Consider the following 14,214-nt stretch of genomic DNA (forward strand, 5'->3'; position numbering starts at 1 on the left):
CATGGTCAGCCTGGGCTACCCAGAGAGACCTTGTCTCGATGATGATGATGACTATGATGATGTTGATGATGATGACGATGGTGGGTGACCTCCGTCTTTTGCTCAGCAGTGTGTCTGTGACAGGCTCTCCTCACAGAGGCAGCTCTTGTCTGTCACCCTCTCCATAGCCACGTTCCTCCAAGGGTGTCATCTGGACCCTCATGGGCTGTTCACATTTGTAGCAGCTGAGGCTGAACACGTCAGGAATTGCACCTGCTTGGTTTCAACAGCCACTTGGGAGTCCCCTGTGAGCAGGCCCGTGTTCTGTAGAAAGTTTCTACCACAGAGCAGGCCGTTCCTGGAACCAGAATGTTATGTTGGGCAGAGTGACAGGGACATATCTCATAAAATCTCTCTTTTTTGTTTTTTTTTTTTTTGTTTTTTTTTTTTTTTTTGTTTTTCGAGACAGGGTTTCTCTGTGGCTTTGGAGGCTGTCCTGGAACTAGCTCTTGTAGACCAGGCTGGCCTCGAACTCACAGAGATCGGCCTGCCTCTGCCTCCCGAGTGATGGGATTAAAGGCGTGTCATACATGCTGAGCCCCTATTTATATTGTGTTGGAAGAAGGGTGTACGCATGTGTGGAGGTCAGAGGGCAACCTGCAGGAGTTCTCTCCTTCCACACGTGGGTCACGGGGATCAAACTCAGGTCATTGGGCTGAGCTGTCTCGCTGGTCCGGACATCCTTGTGTGGATTTCAGAGCAGGTGACTGCTGGGCTCCAGTCTTAGTGGGAGAAAGGACTGCTAACAGCCACAGTGACCAGTCACTCTGCTGCTCTGTGGAGCCCGACTCTCTGCCCACTTCTCAAAACCAAAGGTACCCTGCTCACATCCTAAAGAGCAGAAAACACCGTGGGCACTGTAATCGGTCTAGACACATGTGGAAGCATGACTGTGGCTCTCTGGAGGCTAAGCGTGGTGCCTGCCTCTGCACTTGACCTGCCTCCCCCGAAAGGCACAGAGAGCTCTTCATGTTGAGGTTTTGCCTTCCTTTCTTGACAGTGGAACCCCAGTGCTACCCGAGCAGCTTTGGGAGGGGGATCCACAAATTGTCAGTCATGGTTGTCCAGCCTCCCCTGACCTAGAGTTGATCAGACCCAAACGACAGTGGTTCTGGACCTTCCTAATGCTGAGTCCCTTTAACACAGTCCCTCATGTGGTGACCCCCGACCATAAAATTATTTTCACTGCCACTTCATAACCGTAACTTTGCTGCTGCTACGAATCTGTAATGTAAACATCTGATATGCAACCTTGTGAAGGTGTTTTGACCTCCAAAGGTGCCACAACCCACAGGCTGAGAATCCCTGGCCTCAGGCTCTTAGCAGAGACAAGGGGAAGGCAGGGAGGACAGCCTGTCCCTCCCCAGCCCCCTCCTCCCTGCTTCAGAATATGGAGAAAGGGTATAACACTAGGAGTGACTGCCAGCCCCCAGACACATGCCAGAACTTCCTGTCTCCAGACCTGTGGGGTGGTGAGGTGCAGGTGCCCCATTTCCTGAAGCCATAATGACTTGGGACTTTGCAGCTGAATGTGGTTTGAAGGCAGAAATCATGGATTCTAGAGGCTTCGCTGAGCCCAGAACTACAGACTGTGGGACTCGGGGAGTGCCTGAGTTTTGATACTCCACATTGTGTGTGAATCTCTCCACCCCCAGATCCCAACCCAGGGTCAGTAGTAGCTCCTTAGGCCTTACTGTGTGCTAATTAACTTGTGGGTTTTTTAAAATTACTTTTCTGTATTTGTGTGAGTGTGTGTGTGTGCACGTGCGTGTATTTGTGTGTGTGCATTTGTGTGTGCGTGTGTATTTGTGTGTGTGTGCATGTGTGCATTTGTGTGTGCGTGTGTGTATTTGTGTGTGTGTGTGCGTGTGTGTGCATTTGTATGTGCATGTGTGTGTATTTGTGTGTGTGTGTGTGTCCTCGTGCACAACAACGTCACATGAGGGGGAGTCAGGACAGCCTGTAGGTTCTTTTCCTTCTGCTATGTGTGTTCCCAGGAACAAACTCAAGCTGGCTTGGTGACAAGTGTCTTTACTCACTGGGGCATGTCACTGGTCCTAACTAATACTTGATGGCTCCTGAGAGAGCGCAACTCTAAGTGAAGGGAAAATGTAATCCCCTAAGCTTCCCACTCATTTTCTTGGTGCGAATGTTGAGAAAGGACAGGGACTCCTCCACAGGTAGGGGTGGGTGATGTCGGGCACACTCCTTCAGCTCTGCATTCACTGTCCTTAAAGCAGAGAAGGGAAGTTCTTCTTCCCAGGGTCGCTGAGGGGAGTTCAGGAAGGGGTAAGCCCACCGCAGTTGTTAGTGGGTTGGCCCATTGGCACACGAGAGGGGTCAGCTAGTTGTCGCAAATGAAAGTAGGGAGAGCCAGAACGGGGGGGGGGCAGGACAGGATGGGACTGTTATGATGTGATGCCGGACCCCAGTGACTCCCTGCCAGAGGCCTGTGCTGTCTCCCTGTCTACCTGTCTACCTGTCTCCAGGGCTCAGGAGAGGAGGGAGGCCTGCGTGGGTCTGGTTGTAGACTGGGTCTAACCCTGCCTATGCACCAGGCTATCCCAGACCCCACACACCCTTCTTCCCTGTGGGACCCTGGCCCTGGTAGACAGGGGTCTCATGAGAGTTCTACAGGCACAGCAAGGACAGGCAGAGGAGGACAAGGTTGCAGGTGCGCTTTAATCGCCAACAGCTGGCTCAGATGGGACAGATGGGGGGGGGGAGGCGGCCCGAGGTCCAGCTTGTTGCACAGGTTCACTGCTTGGAGCGCCCGATGTCAAGGCAGACGCCATAGTTGGTGTTGGTGATGGCGCCAAGGATGGTCTTGTCCCCCTCACAGGTCAGGCCCCGCTCACAGGGACACCTGTAGTAAACCCCATAGATGGTCTGCAGACATAGAGAAGGACAACAGAGTCACCAAAAGTGGGGGCATCTGGTTGCCCCTTGTTCCCTTCCTGGCTGTGAACTGCCTGGTACCTCACAGTGTGCTCCTGACTGCCTCACCAAGGGGCCTGGGGCTACGTCTCTGCCAACACTTACGAGCTTGATAGCCCAGAGGATCCTCTACTTACCCACCTGTGGAGTGGGAACACACACACACACATACACACACACACCACCACCACCACCACCACCATCACCAACAACAACAACCCAGGGGCCAGTTGTGATGTCAAGGGGGTAGGCTAAGCCTTTGACGCTGTAGACCTCCCTCCCACTCCCTCAGCATCCCATGTCCAGGTGGAGCCCCCCCCCCAGCCCCGAGCTTCCAGGGCACGCACCTTTGGGGAACACTCGCTGTTCTCCATGGCCTGGTGTGTGCAGCGCGCGATGCCCAGGATGGTGTCGTGTTGGCAGCATTTGCTCTTACACTGCATGCTGTTCAAGCAGATCTCGCCGTCATCCTGCAGGGACAAGCTGTCAGCCTGAATCCTTGCCCCACGCCCCTTCTCTAGAGCTCACCCCCCCCCCCGCCTCCACTGCCATCAGCACCTCCCTCGGTGGGGCGTGTGTGAAGGGTCTCAGCCCTGGGTCTGGGGGCCACTGTGCCTTACTCATGTCAGGAGGGAGGAGGTGACAGAGAGGCTGTCCTGGGCCACCAGTCCGGGCCTGTAGGTCCTATTATTACTGGCCACTCCCTGGCAACCCTGGCCAGCCGCTGACACCCTGGTGTCTTGCACAGGTGCCCCCCCCCCAAAGCAGAGTATCCCTCTAGAATTATGTAGCCCAGGCTGGCCTCCACCTGTGGCCCTCTGCCTCAGCCTCCCCGGTGATGGGATTACAGGCAAGCATCACCATGCCTGGCTTCCCCCGCTGCTTTGAGGGGCTGTGAATGTGGAAGTCATCTCTACACTCCATGCTTTATCGGGCATGGAGGCACGCCTTTAATCCCAGCACTGGAGAGGCAGACATAGGTGTCTTTCTGTGAGTTCAAGGCCAGCCTGGTCTACAAAGCGAGTTCCAGGAAAACCCAGGGCCACACAGTGATATCTCGTCTCAAACAAACTGAAGACACTGATCTTGTCTGACAGACATCCACACGGATCCCTGGGCCAGCCTTCCCCTGGGGCTGCTGGCCATGCCGTGCTGCTCCAAAGCATCATGGGTCCTGGCTTCCCTTGCCTTTGAGCTATGAAACCTTGGCTCTGCGCCTCCCGAGGAGGGCTGACGGCACTGACATTCCTAGGGCATTTAGGCCGGTTTCTGGCACGTGGAGAGGTGTCATTGTCGGGTAGAGACTAGAATCATTGTCATGATCTTTCTTAGAAAGCTGTCGACTTTTAAGCCATAGGACCTTCCCAGTCAGGGTTCCTGACATAGGGCTCTGGCTTTGTAGAGAGCAACCTCCCAGTCAGTGGAGTTCAGAGCTGTCCCCCCACCTCTCCTGGAATGGCCTGGGAAAAGACTAATACAGTCGGGGAGATACCCAGCTGGGTGGCACCAGCGGTCAGGAGCCAATGCTTACAAAATCCGCAGGGCAACACTGACAGCTCTGCAGAGAGACCTTACCAGGTTAACAAAAAGTCCCCGGGGTCCAGGAGCTGCGTAGGCCACTGCAGCAAGGGCCACAAGCAGAAAGACAAGGGCCTTCTCCATGGTGTCTGGTGCAGCTGGCGTGGGTGGCAGCTGGCGGTTCAGGTGGCAGAAGGCAAGAGTCCACTGAGGTGATGGGTCTTTAAAGGGGCCCTATCTGCACGTGACCCCGCCTTCTGCACGCGGCAGGACTGGCCACCAGCAGAGGCACAGATGTGGCCTGCCTGCTGGGGGAGGTTCCTGATAACATGGCTGGCAGAACTCGTAAGGGCCGTGTGTGTGTGTGTGTGTGTGTGTGTGTGTGTGTGTGTGTGTGTGTGTGTCCACACATGGGAATGTAGGTCACGTTATCACATTAGAGTTAAGACAGCAGACTCTGGGCCGAGTAGCTCAGTGGTGGAACCTGCCCAGCACTCACAAGGCCCCGAGTTTGATACCCAGCAGCACAAATAAAGAAGAAAAAAAGTAGGGGGAGGACCCTGGATGAGTAGCTGCATAAGTTTAGCAGCTGGGTGACTTAGGTATGCGAACCGTCCTGGTTCCTGGCTCAGCCTCCCGATCTGTCAGCCAGCCAAGGGTAACTGCGGGAGCTGGGAGGGTGGACTGAACGTGCATTGCCGTGTGCTCTGTCTGTATTAATATGAAATCTCCGAAGTGCATTTATGTTATACATGGCCATAGGCACAGTGCCCAGAGATCTAGGTGCTCTGGAGATCTGAACTGGTGACTTGAGCTCCTAGGCAAGGCAAGGCTGGGGTGAGGCACAAGAGGAACCTAAGGTATTTGTGTCACCTGCTGCAGGCACAGGCACGACCAAACTCGGGTGTGAGGCTGAGGCAATGAGTCTGAGACCCTGCTCATGGGGGATTCCGGAGTCAACCTGGCTAGGGTGTGCATGTTCTCTGACGGGCAACCCTCTGCCCTGTCACGGGAGCTGCCTCATGAGGTGGTTACAGCTCTGCAGTGCTGTCTCCAGTACCAGCAAGGGCAGCGTGGGAGCTGCCCCTCAACTGGGCATGATGGGTACACCCATCCTCCATCCCAGCTCCCAGAGGGATCTTGAGTTCTGGGCATCCAGAGCCATATAGCACGATCCTATATTAAACAAAAACAAAACCCTGACACTAACAGACCCCCTGAGTTAAGGTTTTCAGTCACCCTGCACCCTGCCCAAGGTCACGCACAAGCCGGAGTAGCACTCCCTACTCCTGGCTGGGAATGAGGAGGGCCGAGCCTGGCGGTGCAGGCTGGGAAGGGTCCAACTGCCTGAATGTGCTCAGGTGTACAAACACGGAGGCTTCCCTGAAGGTCTGCTTGGTGCCGCCAGCACCCCAACCCCAGGGGGTGAAAAGCTGCCCCTGGGGCCCCAGGTTGGGGTGCTTCTGGCCACAGCTTTGATCTTATCCAGCTTGGCTTCAAATATCAGCACTTCGAATGCCATGACCTCGGGCGGGCGAGTCATTTAAACTGTGTAAGCACTCTGAGTCTGTTGTATTCCTGGGGTGGGAACTCAGGTCACCAGCTGGAGGAACCAGCCAAGAGACCCTCAACGCCAGAGGACAGACACAGAGCGAATGCCATCCTCGGTGACTTGTGTTCAAAGTCACTTGCCCCTGATCCATTCTTGTCTTCTGCTCTGGCTCTGTCAGCTGCCTCAGGCCTCCGGGCCCTGGGACATGAGGCGATCAGGGTCCCCAAGCCTGACCCAGCAGCTTTGGAATCATCAGCGGGCATTGAAGTATCGTCAGCCCAACTCTAATCAACTGCCAACTTTCTCCCACGGTGAAGGTTTTTGTTTTGTTTTTTCCAAGACAGGGTTTTTCTCTGTGGCTTTGGAGGCTGTCCTGGAACTAGCTCTTGTAGACCAGGCTGGCCTCGAACTCACAGAGATCCGCCTGCCTCTGCCTCCCGAGCGCTGGGATTAAAGACGTGCCCCACGACGCCCGGCCCACGGTGAAGTTTTGACCATTACAAATACAGAGCACGGGCAAAGAGAACTTCAACAGTTCCATGTGTTTCCTGATGCAGACAAATTAAGGCCTTTTAAAAATACTAAAGCCTCCATGTTTTACCATCTTTCTTCCCTGATTTAGGCAGAGTTTTACTCTGAGTTTTCTTCTGAAACCAAAACAGAGTATCCCTGACTGTCCTGGGACTCACTGTGTAGAACAGGCTGGCCTCCAGTTCACAGGTCCACGCCTGCCTCTGCCTCCCGAGTGCTGGCACTAAAGGAATATGCCACCACGCCCAACTGGGTTTTGTGTTCCACTCTAAAAGGCTCCCTGTGTCCTCCAGAGATCTTCTTGTGGGATGGCCACTGTCCCCACTGGCAGCACAATCAGGTAGTTTTGTTCCTTCTTAGCCAAGTCAACGAATCACGCAGCTCATAAGATACACAGAGAAACCCCGTCTCAAAAAAACAAAACCAAACAAACGAAACCCTCCCCCCCAAAAATATATATGAAATATATGTACATATATAAAATACACATATAATGCATGTATATATAATACATATGCATGTTTTATTGCATTTAAATTTTTATTTGTGTGGTACATGTATGTATGTGGGCACAATACCACGGATCACATGTGGAGGTCAGAGGACAATTTTCGGGACTTGGTTCTCTCCTTCCACTGTGTGAGGGAGCAAACTCAGGTCATCAGGCTTGGTGGCCCAGAGCCATCTCACAAAGTCTAACTGTTCTGAATTGTTTAGTGTGTGTGTGTGTGTGTGTGGTGTGGTGTGTGTGTGTGTGGTGTGTGTGTGTGTGGTGTGGTGTGTGTGTGTGTGGTGTGTGTGTGTGTATGTGTGTGTGTGTTGTGGTGTGTGTGTGTGTTGTGGTGTGTGTGTGGTGTGGTCTGTGTATGTGGTGTGGTGTGTGTGTGTATGTATGTGTGTGTGTGTGGTGTGTGTGTGTGTGGTGTGTGTGTGTGTGGTGTGGTCTGTGTATGTGGTGTGGTGTGGTGTGTGTGTGTGTATGTGTGTGTGTGTTGTGGTGTGTGTGTGTGTGTTGTGGTGTGTGTGTGTGTGGTGTGGTCTGTGTATGTGGTGTGGTGTGTGTGTGTATGTGTGTGTGTGTTGTGGTGTGGTGTGGTGTGTGTGTGTGTGTGTGGTGTGGTCTGTGTATGTGGTGTGGTGTGTGTGTGTATGCGTGTGTGTGTTGTGGTGTGTGTGTGTGTGTTGTGGTGTGTGTGTATGTGTGTGTGTTGTGGTGTGTGTGTGTGTGTTGTGGTGTGTGTGTGTGTTGTGTTGTGTGTGTGTGTGTGTGCGTTGTGGTGTGTGTGTGTTGTGGTGTGTGTGTGTATGTGTGTGTTGTGGTGTGTGTGTGTGTGTTGTGGTGTGTGTGTGTGTGGTGTTTTAATGGATCTATGTGCTTGTATGCTTGCACAAGTCCACAGAGGCCAGAAGAGAGCTGGAATCCATTGGAACTGGAGTTACAGTTGGCTATGAGCCACCTTGTGGGCTTTTTTAAGTTGTTATTTATTTTTATTTTATGTACATTGGTGTTTTGCTATGGGTGTCAGGCCCCCTAGAACTGGAATTTCAGACAGCTGTGAGCTGCCATGTGGGTGCTGGGAACTGACAGGGTCTCATTGGGTAGCCCTGGACTGGCCTGGAATTTGGTATGTGGACCAGATTGGCTTCAAATTCAGAGATCCCCCTACATCTGTCTCCTGAACATTGGGATAGAAGGAATGTGCCACCACGGCCAGGATCCACCCTAAAATTTACTCTGGATCATTGATAACACAGATTAAACACAGATATCTCTGTGTGAAAAACAGTGCTTTATAGTGGGTATGGTGATGCTCGCTTTTAATCCTAGCCCTTGGGAGGCAGAGGCAGGAGAATCTCTGAGTTTGAGGCCAGCCTGGTCTACAGGAAAAGTTTTAGAATACCCAAGGCTACACAGAGAAACACCGTCTCAGGGGGAAAATGGAGTCTTTTAACATAGTGATTTATGTCAAATGCAAAACCAAGATTCTTCCTGATTCTATCTTGCACCTGGGATGGTGGGCTGGGGTGGAGTCCTATCTGAGGGGCCTGAGGCACGGTGGCCTTTGAAGCCTCTTCAGGATCTGCCCCTCACCCACAGCACCAGCCTCTGGGAGCTTTACAGCCACCAGGGCCACCTAGGTGAGGATGGACATCTGACCCATAGCTACCTTCAAGCTGAACTGCATCACACGTGGTGGCTAGTCTTGCCTAACCTTACTTAACAGTTTGACACACCGAGGAAGACTTGCCTCCATTGGACTGGCCGCTGGCCACTTCTGTGGGGTGTTTTCTTGATTGTTAAGTGATGTAGGAGAGCCTAGCCCACTGTGAATGGTACCGTCACAGGCAGGTAGGCATGGCTATATGAGAAAGATAGTTGAGGGGCTGGAGAGAAGGCTCAGCAGTTAGGAACACTTGTGGCTAGTGCAGACAGACCCCGGTTCAATTCCCAGCACATGCACGTGGTTCACAACCCTCCCTAAGTCCTGCTCCAGGGGATCTGATGACTTCTTCTGACCTCAAGGCACATACGTGATACACATACATAAATGCAAGCAAAACATTCATACATACGAGGTAAATAAGTCTAAAAAATTTAAAGAAAGAAAGACACCTGAACTCAAGCCTGGGAGCGACCAGCAAGCAGCAGTGCTTCTCTCTGCTTGTTTCAAGCTCCTGCCTTGGTTCCCCCTGGTGACGGAAGATGTAGTATTTCTTTGTTCCCTGCGTTGCCTTTGGTTATGGTGCTTATTGAAACAAGAGAAAGAAAACTAAGGCAACACAAGCAGAAAAGTCCAGGAAGACAATGAACACATGACAAGAGCCATGCATTGGGATGCAGGGTTGGATCAGCCTTCAAGAGACACCAGCAGCCATGCCCTGGTTTCCCATAGTGATACAAAGACATCGGGCGTGCGCGCACGTGCACACGTGTCTCTACACACACACACACACACACACACAGACACCCATGCGCACACATACACACACACTCACACACTTTTTCTAAAACAGACACTCTTTTGTTTGTTTTTCGAGACAGGGTTTCTCTGGATTGTTTTGGAGGCTGTCCTGGAACTCGCTCTGTAGACCAGGCTGGTTTCGAACTCACAGAGATCCACTTGTCCTGAGTGCTGGGATTAAAGGCGTGCGCCACCTGCTTCCCCCCACTTTTATTTTGCTATGTGGACATGATGAGACACTCTTAAAGAATCAGCATGCACACTGGTCGTGGTGGTGTGTGTCTGGCAGCCCTCTGGAGGCCAAGGCAGGAGGTCTGTGAGTTCTAGGCCAGTCTGGGCTACTCCACAAGATTGTTTTTAAAAAAAAAAGCTGAGTGTGGTGCCTCATACCTGAAATATCAGTGTTCTGGAGGCTGAGACAGGAGAATTGCTGTAAGTTCAAGGCCAACCTGAGCTAGTATGAAACCCTGCCTCAATAAAAGAGGAAGTGGGACCGAGGAGAAGACCCAGTGGGTACAGGGCCTGCTGCACTCCCGTGAGGACTGGAGTTCCAACCCCGGGACAACACATGCCAGCTGCCTGCCATCTGCGTGCCAGGGAGGCAGAGACAGGGTCCCGGGGCAATGCTGGCCGCAATCAGCAAGCTCCAGGTTCAGCACCAGACTCCGCAAAACATAGAGCAGAGAGTGAACATAGGAGACACCTGAGGTCAGCTTCGGACCTCCACACGCACGGGCATGTTCACACACAGACCTCACACACACACACACTCATGCATCTCTACACACACATGCATCTCCACACACACGTGCATCTCTACACACACATGCATCTCTACACACATGCATCTCTACACACATGCATCTCTACACACATGCATTCTACACACATGCATTCTACACATACACACATGCATCTCTACACACACACATGCATCTCTACACACACGTGCATCTCTACACACACATGCATCTCTACACACACATGCATCTCCACACACACATGCATCTCTACACACACATGCATCTCTACACACACATGCATCTCTACACACACACGTGCATCTCTACACACATGCATCTCTACACACATGCATCTCTACACACACATGCATCTCTACACACACATGCATCTCTACACACACATACATCTCTACACACATGTGTCTCTACACACACATGCATCTCTACACACATGCATCTCTACACACACATGCATCTCTACACACACACATGCATCTCTACACACACACATGCATCTCTACACACACACATGCATCTCCACACACACACGCATCTCCACACACATACGCACACAAATCTTCACACACATGCATCTGCCCGCCCACACATGCATCTACACACACACATGTGCCCACATACATTCAAACACACATACACAGACATGCAGAAATAATCAGATGCAGATCTGGTCTCTAAGCTGCTGTCTCATGTGCCCGCTCTGTGCGCCTGGTAGCTGACATGTCCACAGTTCCCAACCCTTCCCATGTGGTGTTTTCTTTAATCCGCACGTTCGCCTTTAAAAGGTTTTGTTTGATGTGTGATCTTTTGACTGAAGATGTGATATAAGAAAACAGATGAGGCGGTGGCTGTGAGGCTGTCGGTCTCCTTCTGGCTCTTTCCTCAGCCTGCAGACTCCTCCCTTCCGAAGTCTCCTGCCCAGATGGATCAGAAGTGGCGCGCAGCTTCTGCGGCCCTACGGCGGCAGTGGCAGGGTGACGATGACGATGACGATGTTACGTGTATGGGTATTTTACCTGAATGTGTGTGTGTCTGTGCACCGTGTGGGTGGGTGCCTGGTGCCCTGGGAGACCAGAGGAGGGCGTGTCAGATCCCACGACCGGAACTAACAGTGTGAGCCACCGTGTGGGTGCTGGGAATCGAACCTGGGTCCTCCGGAAGAGCAGCCAGTGCTCCTAACTGATTCAGGTCCTCACAATCTGCTGTGCTGTTGCCACCTGTCCTCTGGTCCCTTCATCACTCTGGCTGGTCAGTTAACAGACGACCCCATCCCGCCCGACTTCACAATCCTTCCTCTGCGGAGCCCACAGTCAGGCTCCAGGGCGCATGCCCGGGAGCCAGCGCGGGGTGCGTCCAGTCCAGGCTGTCTGTGCGATGCCTCCTGCCTCCTGCTTGGTCACGACCATCTGATTTTTCTGTCAGTCAGAGGCTAGGTTGCTAGTGATCCAAGTTGAAGACCCGCAAGAGGATAACAGTGGTTAACTTTACACGCGTCACAGCCAAGAAAACTCGGACCAGAGCGGAGCGCCCCCTGGTGGCTGTGGGCTCCCCTGCGTTCATGCGCCCCGGGGGTGAGCGCACCCCATCAGGGTCGGCCCCTGGCTAACACCGGCTCCGGAGCCTGTCAGAGCCCCGCGTGGTCCTGCTCCTGCTCGCTCGGATGTCCCGAAGGCTTGCGTTCATTCTCCTTACCTTCTAGTCTGGACACCGCGGTAACGAGGCCGACATAGAATTCCCCGAGTTCTACGCGTGACTCACCCTGCGCCCCATTGCAAGACTTTGGAAGTCAACGCTCAGCTTCCACCACCTCAGTCCCCAAGATGGAACTCAGGTCCCAGACTTGCTGGCAGGCTCTCGTACCGCTGAGCAATCTTGCTGGCCAACGCTCTTTTTGTGCTGTTTTTGGAGTGTTTTTGTTTGGTTGGTTTGTGGTTTTTCGAGACATGGTTTCTCTGTGTAGCCCTGGCTGCCCTGGAACTCGCTCTGTAGACCAGGCTGGTCTCGAACTCACAGAGATCCGCCTGCCTCTGCCTCCCGAGCACTGGGATTAAAGGCGCGCACCACCTGCTCTCTCCCCCCCCCCCATTTTTGTTTTGCTATATGAACGTGATGTCAAACAGCCTAAGTATTTATGTTCACACTCGCAGATAAGTGTTGTGTCAGCCTTGGTCAGAGAAGCTTCTACAGTGGGCGACAATTAAAGCAGAGAATCAGTGACTGCTGAGTGGTCAGCCCTAAGCGGGACATCCACGTGACTCCTGCCAGGGTCGTGAAGAGGAGGGGCAGGAGGAACACTGTAGAATGCTGTCTTCTGGACACGTGGCTGCAGCGCGCATGCACGCACCGCGCAGTGGCTCCCACAACAAGGCCTGCACACACTGGGCCCCTCGACCTCTGTCAAAGACCGTGAGGGTCCCCTAAGACTCTGCCCCTCCCCAGAGACCTGCTGGCAGTTACTGGTTGCTGGGGGAGGGCTTCGTCCGTGGTGTAATCACTGGTAGGAAACTGGGCTTGTTCAAGTAAATAACTCAAACCCCAGCCATGCTTATTCAAGCAACCTTAATTAAATATTTCAGGCCAAAAGGAAAAAAAAGTGAAATAGGGAGGTTTGGTGGGAGGGGGAGGGGATGAGAGCAGATATGGGGGGAGTGATCAAAGTACGTTCTACATGGGTGTCTAAAATTAGAGAATGAAAAATAATACGATGAACCAGCCTGCCTCCATTCCAGGCTAAAAAGCCATCTTACAGTAAGAACAAACTAGGCTCATTCGTGTTCATGAGTAAATCTGTTTCTCTGCCCACCTGTAACCTTAACTACAGAGAGTTCTGTGCTGCCTGTTCCAGGAATGGCAATCATTTCTTTGTTTCAAAAAGGTGTTTATAACCATCTTGTGAACCTACCTTTGTCTCAGAAGGCTGCTATAAGTATCGGTTGTTATAACTACCTTCTTGTGCCCAGCTTGCAATCCCAGTCATGTCTTTGTTTCAGGAGGTCGTTAGGACTAACTTGTTATGCTTGTGTTCTGCTCCTGTAATACCATCTATTTTTGTTTACTTGGGTTTTTTTTTTTTTCCGAGACAGGGTTTCTCTGTGTAACAGCTCTGGCTGTCCTGGAACTCACTTTGTAGACCAGGCTGGCCTCGAACTCAGGAGACCTGCCTGCCTCTGCCTCCCGAACACTGGGATTAAAGGCGTGCGCTGCTGCCACCACCCAGCCGCTTGCTGGCTTTGAGTCAGGTTCTCATTCTGTAGCCCAGGCTGACCTCAAGCTCACATGGATCCTCTTTTCTTGTTCCCCAGGAACTGGGGCGTCAGGTTTGCACTACCAAGCTCAGTTCTGAAGATGGCCTCTCCCCTTAATTTTAGTGAGGTTCCATGGTAACCTAAGCAGGTAGGCTTTGAACATGGGATGATCTGCCTGTTTTAACCACACTGGAGCTGGATTACAGGTGTGAGTGGCCATGCCCCACTTCAAGACAGTTTTCCTTGTTGTCGTTGTTTGGTTGGTTGGATATTTTCAAGACATGGCTTTTCTGTGTTACAGCTCTGGCTGTCCTAGAACTCTCTCTGTAGACCAGGCTGGCCTCAAACTCATAGTGATCCACCTGCCTCTGCCTCCAGGGCGCAGAGATTAGAGGTGTGCTCCAACACCACCATGCTACTAAAGCCCAGTTGTACAGCATGAATTTGATTTATGAGTGCATGATGTGTACCATATGCTGCGGTACAAGTGGACATCAGAGGTCAAACTCCGTCATCAGTGCTCATCCGCCCCCTTGTGCCTTTTGTACGCTGCTTCATGAGCCGGTCTCCCTTGAAGGTTCTCATCTCGGTTTACATGGGTTCTGGAGATCTGAACTCAGATCCTTGCGCCTGCATGGCAAGCATTTACCCTTGGGGCCACCTCTTCA

General features: G+C 52.3%; 1 protein-coding gene across 1 annotated transcript; it reads right to left on the bottom strand.

Annotated features, from left to right (window-relative positions):
• Positions 1 to 2,702: 2,702 nt before the first annotated feature.
• Clps (colipase) lies at positions 2,703 to 4,707 on the bottom strand. Its single transcript, XM_005084897.4, has 3 exons — positions 4,552 to 4,707; positions 3,324 to 3,446; positions 2,703 to 2,928 (listed from the first exon to the last, which is right to left on the bottom strand). The coding sequence occupies exons 1-3, from the start codon at positions 4,636 to 4,638 to the stop codon at positions 2,797 to 2,799; spliced, it is 342 nt and encodes a 113-aa protein (XP_005084954.1). The 5' UTR covers positions 4,639 to 4,707; the 3' UTR covers positions 2,703 to 2,796.
• Positions 4,708 to 14,214: the final 9,507 nt, after the last annotated feature.

The sequence above is a fragment of the Mesocricetus auratus genome, unplaced genomic scaffold, assembly GCF_017639785.1.
Source record: "Mesocricetus auratus isolate SY011 unplaced genomic scaffold, BCM_Maur_2.0 Super-Scaffold_100027, whole genome shotgun sequence".
Lineage (NCBI taxonomy): Eukaryota > Metazoa > Chordata > Mammalia > Rodentia > Cricetidae > Mesocricetus > Mesocricetus auratus.

Bases quoted from the DNA above. Each gene is read 5' to 3' on its own strand.
- Clps (XM_005084897.4), bottom strand. From the start codon at position 4,638: ATGGAGAAGGCCCTTGTCTTTCTGCTTGTGGCCCTTGCTGCAGTGGCC. The intron at 3,447-4,551 runs GTAAGGTCTCTC...TTGTCCCTGCAG, and splicing joins GGGGACTTTTTGTTAACCTG to GATGACGGCGAGATCTGCTT. The intron at 2,929-3,323 runs GTGCGTGCCCTG...CTATGTCTGCAG, and splicing joins ACAGCGAGTGTTCCCCAAAG to ACCATCTATGGGGTTTACTA.